General features: G+C 36.9%; 1 protein-coding gene across 1 annotated transcript in view; it reads right to left on the reverse strand.

Moving 5' to 3' along the window:
• Positions 1 to 1554: 1554 nt before the first annotated feature.
• The window catches only part of CG17684 (uncharacterized protein), a 396036-nt gene continuing 382098 nt past the window's right edge, over positions 1555 to 15492 (reverse strand). The window contains exons 11-14 of the mRNA NM_001015352.4: positions 2340 to 2525; positions 2127 to 2284; positions 1838 to 2037; positions 1555 to 1778 (exon numbers count right to left, since the gene is read on the reverse strand). Coding sequence (NP_001015352.3) covers positions 1635 to 1778; positions 1838 to 2037; positions 2127 to 2284; positions 2340 to 2525 — 688 coding nt within the window. The 3' untranslated portion in view covers positions 1555 to 1634. The remainder of the gene's footprint in view (positions 1779 to 1837; positions 2038 to 2126; positions 2285 to 2339; positions 2526 to 15492) is intronic.

Consider the following 15492-nt stretch of genomic DNA (forward strand, 5'->3'; position numbering starts at 1 on the left):
AGAGCAACCAATACTCTCGCACACACCAAGCGCTCTCCGACACACAAATGGTAACCATACACAGTAGTTTAACATGTCAGAAAAAATTTTTCCTCTTTTAATTTTTTTTTTTTTTTTTTTTTTTGTTGATTAATTTACCATTTTTATGAGTTAGGGTGTATGGATGATCCCGGTGCCTTATCAGCGATTGATGTACACATATACGGTCATCACACACAGTAACTTGTTGGTATAATTGTTGTAAATTGTCCCGCACAAGCGATCCCGGTGCCTTATCAGCGTTTGATGTACACATATACGGTCGCCTGTGAAGCAATTTGAACTTGATTTCGTTTGTTTCCTTTGTTTTACTTGCACTTGCACGTTATTATGTTTCAATACGCTTTATCCAATTCCTTTCTATTTCACCACTCACTAATAAAATCCCCACAACCACTGCCGTCACATGTTCAATACCTCTTTAGAATTAGAACGATAAGCGAAGTGGGCATTGTTAATCCCTTGTCCGTTGACCGGCTGAGAGGGTAAGATCGACTTTGCTGTTAATCCTGATCAAGAATATAAATACTACATGTAGTCGGAAACGCTTCCTTCTCTACCCTTTTACTCTACAAGTAACGGGTAAGAAGCATATATTTTCAAATGATATTGAAAATTTAAAAAATAAACTGAAAAAGATGATAGTAATTCTGCAGAGACTGTGTATGGACAACGCAGGGTTCGGCTTGTACCCGAATGTGTACGATTGTAAATATATGAGCAATCGGCAAAATTGCCTTATGTAACAGGCAGAAGGAAGCGTTTCTGACCACATAGAGAATATATATTCTTGATCAGGATGAATAGCCAAGTCGATCTGGCCATGTCTGTCCCTATGAAAGTCGAGATCTCAGGATCTATAAAACCTGAAGGTTGAGATTAAGCATACAGATTCTACAGACATAGACGCAACGGAACATATGTAGCCACGCCCACTCAAAACCGCACAAAACTGCCACGCCAACACTTTTGAAAAATGTCTGGATATATTATGATATGTTTATTAGTCTTGTAATCTTATCTATTGATTTGCAAATAAATCGTTTTGGCACGCACACTCTAACGCCTACAAACCGCACAAAACTGCCACGTCCACATTTTAAAAAAAGGCTTGGATATTTTTTTATAATTAATCTTGTAAATTTCTATTGTTTGCCAAAAATCTTTTTTGCCACGCCCTCTCTACCGCCCTAATACCGCCCAAAACTGCTACTCCCAAATTTTTTAAAAATTTTTGGATACACTAGTTGAGTAACGGGTAGCTGAAAGTCGGGGAAATCGTTTCATTATATTATTTGGGTGTTTTTGGTGTTCCAACCGCCCAAAATAGATACCCCCACACATTTTAAAAATGTTGGTAATTGCACTTAAGAGTTGTGTGAAAATTTCGAATTATTTTTATATTCAAAGTCACAGATTAAAATTGAAGAAAGTAGCACACACGGCAAACCCATATTCCTTCAGAGTATTTTTAACCATTTCATGGAATTTTTATATAAAACATTAACAATAAATCCTCGAACAAAATAAAAATAAACAAAAGTGTTCAATGCGCAAATTTTTTAATATTTACATGTTATTCAAACTAAAATTATTTATTCAGCTGGGACTATGCTGTTATCAACTTCTGGTTTTGTATCATCCGGATCCAAGCTTAAGCATTCTGCAAAATATTGCTCCATTGAAGAATATACATGTTCGAGTACACCACTTAAGTCGTGGCCTTCATCTGCATAAGTCTGAAAAAATATATTGTCAGTATATATTGTATTGTATGTATTTTCAGTATTGTTTTTACCTGATATCGAAATAGAATGTTGGCGCTTGTCAAAGATTTTGCTAATTGCACTCCATGGACGAAGGGAGCTGTGGTATCTGCTAGGCCATGAATCAAAAAGTATGAATTGGATTTAATTAGGCGGGCCCTTTGAGTTGCATCAGCCTCTACATAGCCTTTAAAATTTTCAGCAGGCAGGCCCAATATACGCTCAGTAAACGCTGAATCTATTGAGAGAGTTATTGATAATTTAATCCAGTATTTTAAAAATTACAGATATGTCTCTTAAATTATAAATGTAAGTACTAACTTGAATAGAGCCAGTCTGCAGTAGGAGACACTGCGATTCCACATTTAAATACGTCCTGTTGCGTACCGAGAGCCATTGAGGTTACATAACCACCATAACCCCACCCCCACATACCTACTCTAGTTTCATCTAAAAAACCTATTGTGTCCAGCAAATACCTAAAATAGTATAGTTTATGAACAAATTGTAAGTGTAAAATTACAATGAACTCACCCAATAACAGAAATTTGATCTAAAACTTCTACTCCTCCTAAATGACGATATAGTGTTTTTTTACTTTGACCCTTGGACCCACGTACATCTAGGCGGATATACACAACATCATTTCTTGATGACATGTATGTACCCCAGTCGATTTTAAACTTCTCAGAAACTGATTCTGAGCCGGGGCGTCCATTGCTGAAACAAAATCAATCAAACTTAGTTTAAAGTTATTTAAATTTAACACAGTCTTATTCAAATATTAAAAAAAAAAACAGAAAAACAAATATTAAAATAGTTTTCCAAAGTGTGGGCTCGGCCGTTTTGGGCGGTTTCTGGGCGTGGCAACATGGGTCAACAAATTTGCTCTGCGTATATGCCTCCAGAATAAGCATGCGTAATCTCAGCATATCGACTCGTCTATTTCTCCTGATCAAGACTATATGGTCGGAAAGGGTTCCGTTTACCATTTACATACTTTTCAAGGAATCTATTATACCCTTACTCTACGAGTAAGACAAGCCCCTATCATCGAACAATTAGAAGGAAAACATTATAATTATATAATAGTATACAATTATTATAGTTAATTAAAAAAAAAACTTTATTAAGAATAGCAAATACTTACTGCAGACCGACAAAACCCAATGATCGGAATCATAATATTTAAAAATAGTTTAATGATGACCCAAACAACAGCAGGAACAATCGAAATAAACCCTATCATAAACAATAAAGGATTAATTTCCATCAGGAACCTTTTATTTTTATGCACCACTGTCTCACAATTAACGTAAAACAAATTGAAGAAAAATATATCAATCTTATTAAAGAAAGTTGGAAATTTAAATATAAAACACAAATAAATTTCCTAGTTGAAAAAATTAAAAGAGAAATGAACGGCATACGTATAACAAATCGCAACAAACGAGGACTGCTCAACCTTGAAGGATAAACTAGCATATACCTTCCGAATGGTATAATAACGCAACTAACGAAATATTCCTAATGACTCAAATTCCCCACAAACAAATTTTATCTACACATTAAATTTGTACTAAATACATAAACAAAGAAAATTATCTAAATTATCATTGCATAGCTACTGTAATCAAAAGCTAAACACCAAATTGTACTTTCCAGAAACATCGTAAACCATTATACATTCAATATATAAAACCTAATATATTTATAACGTGGAATATGACTCGATAAAAACTAGATCAAAATTGTTACAATAGAGAGAATGCTATAGTTGCGTTACCCGACACTATCAGATACCCGTTTTTCACCTAGTGGGAATGCGAAAACGTTCATACGGACAGACGACTTGGGTATTGATCCTGATCAAGAATATATATTCTCTATATGGTCAGAAACGCTTCCTTTTGTCTGTTACATACTATTCAACGAATCTAGTATACCCTTTTACTCTATGAATAACGGGTATAAAATTAGATTGAGTCTGTATCTATATTGCATAAGAATGCAACAGTTTTGAAGCGGGATTTTGTGGACGGCGTTTGGAGTTTAATGTTTATAATGAAAGAAAACATTTGAAGATTCTTAGGTATTGTATGAGCTTCGAGATAAGCCAAAACTTTTGTCTCATGGCACCCAGTCTTTGAATATTATTATTATTAATCCACACATTTTCGACAATAATTTAACATGATTCTCGAATTCTTCACAACCATTGATGTTTTTTGATGATGTTTTTTGATGTTAATCCGGCTAATAAACAATAAATTTTGGACCTGACTCAGCAATCATTAGTATAAAACTCATCCAGAAGTCGTAAGTTTTGGGTGTTCGTGAAAAGTTTTTTGCATCATCGGAAAACCAAAATCAAAGAAACTTACAACTTCTGAAAAATGTTCCAGAAGTGTTGGTATTACAGTTTAGAGCGCAACAATATAAAAAAGCGTACAATATATAAAAGCTTCCACAAACACAGCTTGCACATAACTCTCAGAATCTTTAATTGTGAGTCTTCATTTTCTATTTGGCCATAAAATCGGAACCAGTTAAAGTACGTTTAATTTTTTGCTGGAGATATATCTTTTTAAAAAGCCCTTGGACTCCCACTACTTCGAAAATATTATTCTTTTAAGAATCAAAGTATACATATTCAACGTTAAAATACGTTTGTTTTTTGTCGCACGGGTCCCACGGCCACACCTCCTGTCCAACCGACCGAGTGGCGCTGCCGTTTCTCGTACGGCTCGATTCGCGTGAAGATATAGATGCGATATAAAAAAGAGAACAGGAACGAGGAAATGAATATAATGTAAAATAACTATATTAAATAAAAAAGTTAAAATTGATTGCTTTAAAAGCGGCAGAGAGTCAAGATTACAGATAATAGGATAAAATCTATTATAGTCAGAACATAATACTCTGTAAGGGTCATGCAACTTATAGTTACATCTACAATTATTTAGGATAAGGGTTATATAGTTTCTAGTGAATCTAATTGGAACAGAGAAGTTAAGCCGACTAATCAAGTCGGGACTCTCAACTTCACCACGAGTAAGCTTACAAATAAAGACTGTTCCAAGCATCGTTCTACGGTTAGCTAGGGAAGGTAAATTAATTGAAAGTAGTTTACTGGAATAAGGAGGTAATCCCAATTTAGCCGCCGCAAGGCAAAAAGTAAGAAGTTTTTTCTTGACCGATTCAATGCGGTCCGAGTGGACTACGTATTGTGGACTCCAAACAGGTGATCCGTACTCAAGAATCAGACGGACTAACGAAATAAATAATAATCGAAAGAGATCTGAAAGTTACCCCTCTTGGGGATCAGATTAATTTTCACAGCAGCCGTTATGCCGACAGGCTTATGGTCCACCCGAACCAACTAGCAAATCCTAGCTAATCCCATCTCCCTCCGAAGGCTGAAGACGGTACACCCCACCGATCTCCCTACCCGGAGGATAGTATAAAATATGACACACTAAGTAATTAATAACTAGACAAATTTTTCCTTTTCTACTTAATAATTAAGAAACCACTTGGTCTTATATACATTTATACATACAATAGGTTAAGTTGAGAGGATTTGACTGAACGATTCCTTTTGGATCCAAAATAAATAGAATAATTATTAAAAAAAAAAAGAAATAAATAAGGTTTTAGTCATGTAAGGATCATCAAATTCCTTAGACCGCCTTTTTATAAAACCAAACACACCCCTGGCCTTATTGACAATAGTCGAAATATGGTCAGAAAATTTTAACATCGCCTGCGTACATAAGTACACGCGAATGTTTTATTACTAAGGGGAGGTCGTTAATGAATAAGGTAAAAAGAAGCGAATCAAAATGGCTCCCTTGCAGGACACCGGATGTGACTAGGAGAATACAAGATAGATAATTTTTAAAGAGGACTTGTTGCGTCCTGCCATACAGATAGCTTGAAATCCAATTTAGAAGATCAACAGGTTTCCCTGTCTTTTCCCTAAAAGATCAAGTTTCCTTACTAGTAGGTAATGATTAACAGAGTCAAATGCTTTACTAAAGTCAGTGTAGATGACATCTGTTTTGAAGACTATTTTTGATTAGGATTCCTGTATTAGGAAGGAAGTTATCTCCAAAAGGTTAGTGGTTATTGATCTGCATTTTATAGAACCGCGCTGACACGGTGATATGATTGATCTACAAAGGTGCTGGTGAGGAGTGATAACATTTTCAAAAAGTTTTGGGATAGCCGACAATTTAGAGATTCCTCTGTCATTGCTTGCATCGAGTTATCTACCTTTTTATGAAGAGGAATCACAAAGGACTCCTTCTATATATAGGGAACTGTGAAGATTCCAGAGATAAGGTAAACAGTTTCAGTAGAGGCTTTCACAAGGCTTCCGCACAGAATCTGAGCACACAGCCAGGGATTCCATCGGGACCTGTTGTTTTTCGCTTAGTGTTAACGAAATTATAAAACTGTTTCGGATCCTGTGCAAACTGGAAGTTACAACGGTTTAAATAATTCTTCTAGCACTGAGCATTAATCACGGTGAAGTTTAACCGAGCGCTTAAATATTTACAAAGGATGGACTGAGAACCGGTATTTTTAAATTTTGTATAAAGCCTCGACTTCACATTTCTTAGGTGTGTCAACTCTTTACTAAACCGTCATTATGTTGCAGGAGTAAAAATCGGACCAATTATAGCCAGCTATAAAATTGTTTAGCCTCCGAAAATTTGCGTTGCGAAAACAGTGAATTCGCTTTGTTGACTTCTCTGAATTTACTTTTAATACCGTACATATGTCGATTGGCACCTCAAAAGTAGGATAATATGGATCTTGCAACAACGATAAGTCGAGCAAGCCGTCCATAAAGTCGTGCTGTGCTAAAGGGAGAAGGATATTCGATTGTTCTTCTGGGGACCACGTTGTGCCGGGTACATATATTAAAATCACCTAGAACTACCAATTGGTCCCTGTCAGACAGTTTATTTACGATGGACTGGATAGCGGACAGATGATTCTGATATTCTGGGAATTCAGAATATGGCGGAATATACGAACGAGAACGTAATATAAACTGATCTGCCGGAAAAAGACAGCTTTACGCATAAGAATTTAGAGTTACGGGACTCGTCAAAAAGTAACTCCTCCGACGCGAGGGTAGATCTAACCGCAATTAAGACTCCACCTCCCCGTCTGGAGGGACGGTCATACCTATATATAGTGTACATACCTGGGAGGCCTTCGGAGTTAAGTATCTCGGGCTTTAACCAAGTCTCTGTGAACACTATTACATGGGATGCAAAGGAATGACTGTCACAATACAATTAGCACTTTGATAGGAGATAGTAAGATTCGTTGTTAGTTTTTTGAAGAAGATGAAGAGGCGGATGATGCAGTGGTCTGGCCACGTGCGGGAAGTTTAATTCCCATGGGCCCCTTTTTCCTATATTTGATCTTAGCTTCGAACACTTTTACTACCACTTTTACTCTTTTTAACACCGGCCAAAAATCACCTGAACGTATGGTCGAAAAAAGCTCTTTTAGGACAGTTATCTTGAAAGATGTCCCTAGCGTAAAAGAAGTTAAAATTTTCCACTTTTATATTATCGGCTTTTGTTTTGTCTTGTATATAAGATGATGTTTGATCAAGGGAAAGCCGAGCAACAAAAATTTGTTTCTTTAATGGAACTCTTTTTTCTTTCTTTTAATGGAAATCTTGTATTTCTGAAGTGCCACCTTGTGCCGGTAGTCCGGACTCAATGTTTCCTTGTGGTGGTAAACTAATGGAGACGGGTGGAATCAATTCGGAATCTTTACCAATCCCAGGGTGGGGTCCCTCCACAGCGGATTGATCGGATTGTTCCGAATCTTTTTTAGCTCCCGATCTTAGCAACATATGCGGATTTGCTGCGAATGACAGCTGATCAGTTGTATAGTCCTGTTGATCATTTGCCCGTGTTTGCGGGGCGTTAGACAGCCTACCACCAGCGGCTGTTTTTCGCTTTGGAGATTCTTCTAATAGCTTAAGGCCATTAAACTGTGAATTAAGCGCGGAAAGAAGATCATCGGCTCGACGTAAACTATCTCTAGCTACTGATGATCAGTCCTTCAAGCCATCTTTAGTTTGGCGCATAAACGAAATCATCTCGTTCGCAACCACAAGGCTAGCATCACAACAGTAATTTAGAATTTTACCCTTTGCTAGGTCATCACTTGTACGGCCATTAAAAGCAGCGCACTTAGTATGCACCATTCTATCACATAGCCAACAAATCATTTTTGGCTGCTCAGGTTTTATAACGTGACAGCAATTTTTATAAAAGCAGACAACATTTACTGTTTCCATGTGTATCTAAAATCAGACCACTGCGCACGAAAACACAAGATCAAAACTTTCAAGCGAACAGCACGAGAGCAGTCTGCACGCTCAGAAATTTTAGATTTTGTGTGGGAGAGCGAAAGAGTGAGAACGAGAGAATAGGTGCAGAGTGCAGTTTATGTGCATGCAAAAAACAACGCCAAACAGCACTGCGAACAACGCACAAAAGGGAGAGTAACAAAAAACAAAGACGAAAAATGTATATTTGTTTAAACTACTGCACAAATCACAAAGAATCACTCGCGAAGCGAACGGATCTTTTATAATTATGTTTACAATAAATGATAATTAAAGAAGATTATTAAAACCCAAGCCTGGTTTGAGAAACAGAAAATAAAATTCGGAGCGCAAAAAAATACGACCGTCCGCTTTGAAAGCTAGCGAGATGAATTATGAATTATTATTTCAAAGAGCAATGGACGATTAAGAGAACAAGTCGGAAAAACTTGACATGTTTATATGGGTGATAATCTTTTCAATTACAACTGAACAAAATTTACCGATCTAATTTAAATAATTATTAATTATAATATAATTTATTTAATAATTTATTTAAATAATAAGAAAAATTATTTAAATAATAAATAATTATTATTACAACAAGCAAATATAAAAATCTCTCTTGAAAAATCTAAATTCTTTAAATTAGAAACAGCATTTCTTGGTTATATTGTTTCTCACAATGTAAATAAAACAGATCCTGAAAAAATTTCCACAATTATAAAGTATCCGATTCCACAAAACATTAGAGAGCTTCGAAGTTTTATAAGCCCTACTGGATATTATTAAAAATAATAAGATATTATTAAATGTTGATATTCTAAATTCGATTTCAAGCTATCTGTATGGCAGGACGCACCAAGTCCTCTTTAAAAATTCTTTATCTTGTATTCTCCTAGTCACATCCGGTGTCCCACAAGGGAGTCATATTGGTCCGCTTCTTTTTACCTTATTCATTAACGACCTCCGCTTAGTAATAAAATATTCGCGTGTACTTATGTTCGCAGACGATGTTAAATTATGCCTCCAGCACTTAGACTTGGACTTGGACTCAATTGGACTTACAATCCGATCTAGACAGCTTTTAAATATTATGCCGTGATAACGTTTTAAACTTTAATGACTCCAAGTGTAAAGTGTAAAGTGTTAGTCGGTGCTCTTTGGACAGACTAACACGGGGTGATGATCTTGGTGTTCTTCTGGACCATAAACTAAAATTTTCTGACCATATTTCGACTATTGTCAATAAGGCCATGGGTGTGCTTGGTTTTATAAAAAGGTGGTCTAAGGAATTCGATTATCCTTACTTGACTAAAACCTTATTTATTTCGTTAGTCCGTCCGATTCTTGAGTACGGATCACCTGTTTGGAGTCCACAATACGTAGTCCAATCGGACCGCATTGAGTCGGTCCAAAAAAACTTCTTACTTTTTGCCTTGCGGCGCCTACATTGGGATGAAAACCGTATATTACCTCCTTATTCCAGTAGACTGCTTTTAATTAATTTACCTTCCCTAGCTAACCGTAGAACGATGCTTGGAACAGTCCTTATTTGTAAGCTTATGCGTGGTGAAGTTGAGAGTCCCGACTTGATTAGTCGGCTTAACTTTTCTGTTCCAATTAGATTCACTAGAAACTATATAACCCTTATCCTAAATAATTGTAGATGTAACTATAAGTTCCATGACCCTTACAGAGTATTATGTTCTGACTATAATAGACTTTATCCTATTATCTGTAATCTTGACTCTCTGCCGCTTTTAGACATTATAGACATTACATTATATTCATTTCTTCGTTTCTGTTCTCTTTTCTATATCGCGTCTATCTTCTCGCGAATCGAGCCGTACCATACACGGTAGCGCCCCTCGGTCGGTTGGGTAGGAGATGTTGCCGTGGGACCCGTGCGAAAAAAAAAACTAAAAAAAAGTATTTTTTATTTGACAAACTGTAATACCTTATTGTATTAAGTTTTATTAAATTCCCTAGAACTGAAATATGTTTTTTGCTCTGTCATTAAATCTGTCTGAATATTTGATTTCCCAACCTATGCGTATAACGACATTTCAAATATTGCTACCCCTTATACCCCATATTTGGTGACACCAAGAACGAGGTCGTCCATCAATTAGAAAGCTTAATGTGGGACGTTCGACTTTCCCTGGCCGTCTTGCTACAGGCCAAAAGACCGGAGCATCAGTATAATCTGAACAGGAGACCGGCCTAGACAGAGAAAGGGACAGGAGGTGGCAGCCATGGACAACTTACTCAAAGTACAATACGAGAGAAATAAAGTTCACCGAAAAGATAAACTTCGAAGTGTTTTTTGATTTTCAAATTTAGTAGGACGAAAATTCACAAACTTCTGACCTAGCCGTAAACCATAAAATCAGCTCTTTATAATATACTTCATATGGTCATAACCGCTTTCGTCTACCTGGATAAAGTTTTAGTTTAGAAGTGGGTAAGTGCAGATCTCCTTCTCAGCGCTTCAATAGAAAGTAAAACATAATATATTTAGATCTTTAGACCCATTTTTTCAAGCCAATTATTTAAATGCACTCCTTCAATTTCCTAGTTAACAATATTTTTTAAGCGCGGGTCACACGGCCTACCGCTTAACCGACCGAACGAGGGGCACGGACATAAATCGTACTTTCCTGTCCAAAGACATGAGTCAAAACTCATACGAATAAATTTAAAAGTTCTCTGTGTCTCTTAGTTTGCTCAAAATATGATACGTTTAAAATCTGTTATTCTTACGTTCGTTTACATATGCTTATTAAAAGTAATATCGTACCTCATTTCCACACCTCTCCTCAATGTTACCATTTTTTACTTAATTTCTCAATACAAAAATGTACATATGTACATGCCTACTTGAAGTTTTTACAGAAAAATGCGTCAATTGTGACGGTAATCATACAGCTAGCTACAAGGGTTGTTTTGTCCACCAGCAGATAGTTAGAGGACGTAGAGGTGCTACATCCCATCATAGCCTTCTCTACAATCAATTATTTCGTCAGCTGCTCTAAAAGACATTGGGTTGGTCGGTGGTTCTATTCAAACTCAGCAAACAGGTTAGCACCAATGGACAAGGAGCCTGCAGCTGCAAAAATATCCGCCACTAGGAAGTAGGGTTCGAAAGCAGAACCAGCAAAGCCAACAAAGGTTTCGCATCCATCAGACTCAGCAAACAATGCAAACCCATCATTCTTATCGTCAGCCCGTTGCATGGTATTTTGCACTCTCTGACGCCTTTTACTTGTTATACGTGTGGAACCTGGCCTTTTATGGCCTCGAAAACTCTCGCTTCTTAGTTGACCGCTTCCAAAGGAGGTCGGCTGTCTAATCTGTGACTGATTATGGTATTTAATCGTGCTTTGGGGCGAATTATCCTGTTGGCGCTTATTTTGTTTTTTATAAAAGTGAGCGGCTTTGATTTCTTGCTTTATAGGTGAATGCTTTATCTTTCAAAGCCCTTGCATACGTGGCAGCAAAGGTAGTGCGTTCTATGGTTGCTTCGGATTCCCTAGCTAAAGCTAACGCTGCACTATGGTCCAGAATTCGTTTTTTTTTTGGCATAAAGTCTAAATTTTTATGTCAATATATCGTCCTCTAGCAATTATTTTCTAATAGATTATAGAATATAATAGAATAGATGTATTTTAACAGAAAATTCTAACGTGTCCCCTGTGTTTCGTGGAGTAAACCTAATTTTCTGACAATTTCTGACAAAAGTTAAAAACGTCAGTTTGTACCTTTAACTATTGTCTTTCACGGTAAAGTAATATCTTTTGCCCATTTTTGCTCGTTTTCTTAAAAATTTGATTTTATATAGGCAAGTTCGAGTTCTCACATAGCGACCTCCTGGACATTTGGAGGCGTAACAATAGACAAATAAGTTATGTTTCAGATTACGTTTATTCCGCAATCAACAACAATAATCAGGAATCGAAAAAGACAGAAGAGATTGACAAAAAAATAGTAAATTTTGAATTATTTATTAAAAAAAAACTGCCCGAGTGTAACAGACAACTAGACCGATTTATTTCCAAACATACCAAGTGGATGGCGTCTAAGATAACAATTGTTGTTAGTGATTTTGAAAACTCCAATATACCCCAGCAAATGGGACGCCGAAACTTATCTTACCAAAATGCAGGAGAAAGATTAAAAAGGAAACTGGCATCGAATCTGGCAAGTGAAAGTGACCACGACACAAGTCTTTTGATTCATGCAGCAACTGTTTCTGCTAGAAAAGAATGCAAGAGGGACGTTGCCTTTGTTCTTAAAGAAACTTTAAAAACACCAGAATTTCCAAGCGAATCGAAGATGCAAATTCAATGCCAAAAACCAACTCCTCTTTCACCAGATGAAGCTCTAGCTTATCTCCTGGAAAACACGCTGACAAAACAGCAATATATAAGCACCAGGCTTTTAAATAAAAGCCATAACAGCGATATATATCCGCCGTATAATGAAGTGATCGAAGCTAAATTACAGTGCCGACCAGAGGGTATAGAAGTAATGGAAAACACTGCTCAAGTGCTATTACAAAATCTCTTGGATCATACAGCGCAAAGATTAATTAAGTTGCAATCTGATGTTTTCAAGGAATTTCCAGATATCTTTAAAATCAAATTAATTTGCAGCTACGGATTTGATGGGACAACTGGTCATAGTGCTTACAAGCAGAAATATGAAACTGAAGCACTTGGCACACCAATTTCTGATCAATCTTTATTTGTAACTTCTGTCATACCCATACAAATTATAGATTCGTTTAATCGGCATATCTGGATAAACAGAGCACCGCAGTCCATTCGATTTTGCAGACCTCTAAAAATTGAGTTGATAAAGGAAACTGCTGTCCACATAATGATGGAAAAAAATCAGTTAGATAATCAAATTAAAAATCTTACGCCATTCACTTATAAATATGATGAAAATCGTGACATAGAAATCGGAAAATTATAATGTTGAGCTAGAAGAAGAAGAGGGCGATAATTTTTAAAACAATAATGTACACACTTTTATTTAAAAAAAATGAAATTTCGTTGACTCCTGAGTCATACCAGTAGTTAATATGGGAGGCAAGAGAGGGCGTGGTCGCACAGACTTCAAATTTTGTGTGCAAACTATTTGTGGTTTAAAAACAAAATGTACAAAGTTTCAAGTCTGTAGCTCAATTTTTAGACTTTATGCCAAAAAAATCGAATTCTGGACCACAGCGCGCTGAGGGCAAATCGTTTGGTTGAGCCGGTAGGACTATGGCTCTCAAGGGTTTCCTGAGACCTGCAATGAACGCATGGAATGCACCTTCTCTAACCTCACTTATTTGTGATTAATGTCAACCGTTTCTCGACGTCGTCGTAATACTGCATCAGACTAAGTTCCCCTTGCCTGACCGTCCCAAGTCCCTGCCGAAGAACACGCAGCAACTATGGCATCGACATTTAAGACTGTGTTATGGGCAACTAGTAGCCCTCTTGCCGATCCCCTAATTTTATTTCTGATGATAGAGACGTCTTAATAATGCGTCTCGCTGCCATGATATGGTTTGAAGATTTCATATGCGTCTACAGTCTACTGACTGTCGCCACGACACATAATCATCCTGGTCTCCCATAAAATCTGGCATGGTTTAACGATGTCTAGCTTGACTTCACATGAAATGTTTGGGTCTACATTAATTTTTTTGTAGGCCTCCACTTGCGGTGCTTCTACAAGCTTTGCATCTGTTGTTTAACGTCCTCTAATTGTGTCAGCTTATCCTCTTGTTGGGCTAGGGCCTGGCTAACGGCTCCAGATATTATTGCCTATCGCTGGGCAGCGTCCATGTAAGTAATGTTATTTATCGTAGTGCGAAAGTCTTGTGTTTCTAAGTCCCACCCGCCGTCACTAACGTATTCGACTTTAATATTACTATATTTACCTGCCCAACTCATTGACTAATGGTTGGCACTACATAAATGTATTCTTGCCGAGCACAAATGATCGGCTTCCGTAAAAGAACAAAATTACGTTGCGCGAAGAAATAGAATAGAGGTAGACAGCTTTTATCTTAAAAGGTTTTTATAAAAATATAATTCCCCCTTTTATACCGCAAGAAAAACATCGTACCTCGGGGTATGCAATTTTTTTGAGTTTAATAAAAATGTTTTCTCTTTTTTTTTTTTAATTTTTCATAACTTTATATTTATTTATTTATTTTTTTAATTTGCGCAACAGAAAAACAAAAGATATGCAATATATTTCGAATTATAAACTTTCGAGAGTGCCGCTAAGTTCACTCATCAAACTTACATGTTTTCCTAACTTAACTATCCTGTTAGGTTTAATTGGTGTTGTAGGTCTAATGGAGTTGGTCAATGTAGGGGGCGTGGCTGGTTGAAAATAGTGAAACGGCGTAAGCTGCTATCCTGGATTCTGCAGTAGTTGGAGAATTTACCTCCTCTCTAATCACCGGCCTTGTGGATCGGCAATTATGTCAATAATAAGACAAGATTCTACGGCAATGCCGAAGCTATGTTTTATTGATGAAGCATAAGATTTCGTATCCTAGACAGAACTGAAGTACAAAATATATTGAAACATAAGTCTACCCTAGCTCCAATGCATCACGCCATAAAATCGTGGTCGGCACGCCGACTCAGCATTTCATGTATTGCAATTTGGCAGGGTATTATTTATGTATAACTACTTAGTTGCTGAATTGGATACATCGAGAGTTTTTTTCAGTTGTTACTTATATTGTACTTCGGAATTAAGTATCTCCGGCTCTAACCAAGCCGAGTGAGTGATTCTTTGTGATTTGTGCTTAAGTTTTTTCATATATATTGGTCGGTTGGGTGGAAGGCGTGGAAGCCGTGGTACACGCGCGCGCGGTTTGATAAATAATTACATGTAATATAAAGTTTAGCGATTTTTGTAATTAAAACAAAAACTTGTCTCGCTTTTCTGTGGGCGAGTGGGCGTTACAAAAAGTTTTTTGGCAAATCGATAGAAATTTACAAGACAAATAAAATTATGAAAAAATATCCCAAAATTGTTCAAAAGTGGGCGTGGCAGTTTTGTGCGTTTTGTGGGCTTTAGAGCGGGCGTGGCTAGATTAAAGACACTAGAATAACAAGATGCGTCACGCCATACGATTTGTTGGCACACGATTTTTTCGCCGTGGCTCTACAGGTGGCTCCAGGCTCTCTCGAATTTTTGTTCGAGAGCGGAGAGCGCTACAGCGAATAGCTCTTTTCTACGCATACAGTGATAGCAGACAATTGTATGTGTGCACACGTATGCTCATGCATTGTAAAT

Source organism: Drosophila melanogaster, chromosome 2R (assembly GCF_000001215.4).
Source record: "Drosophila melanogaster chromosome 2R".
Classification (NCBI taxonomy): domain Eukaryota; kingdom Metazoa; phylum Arthropoda; class Insecta; order Diptera; family Drosophilidae; genus Drosophila; species Drosophila melanogaster.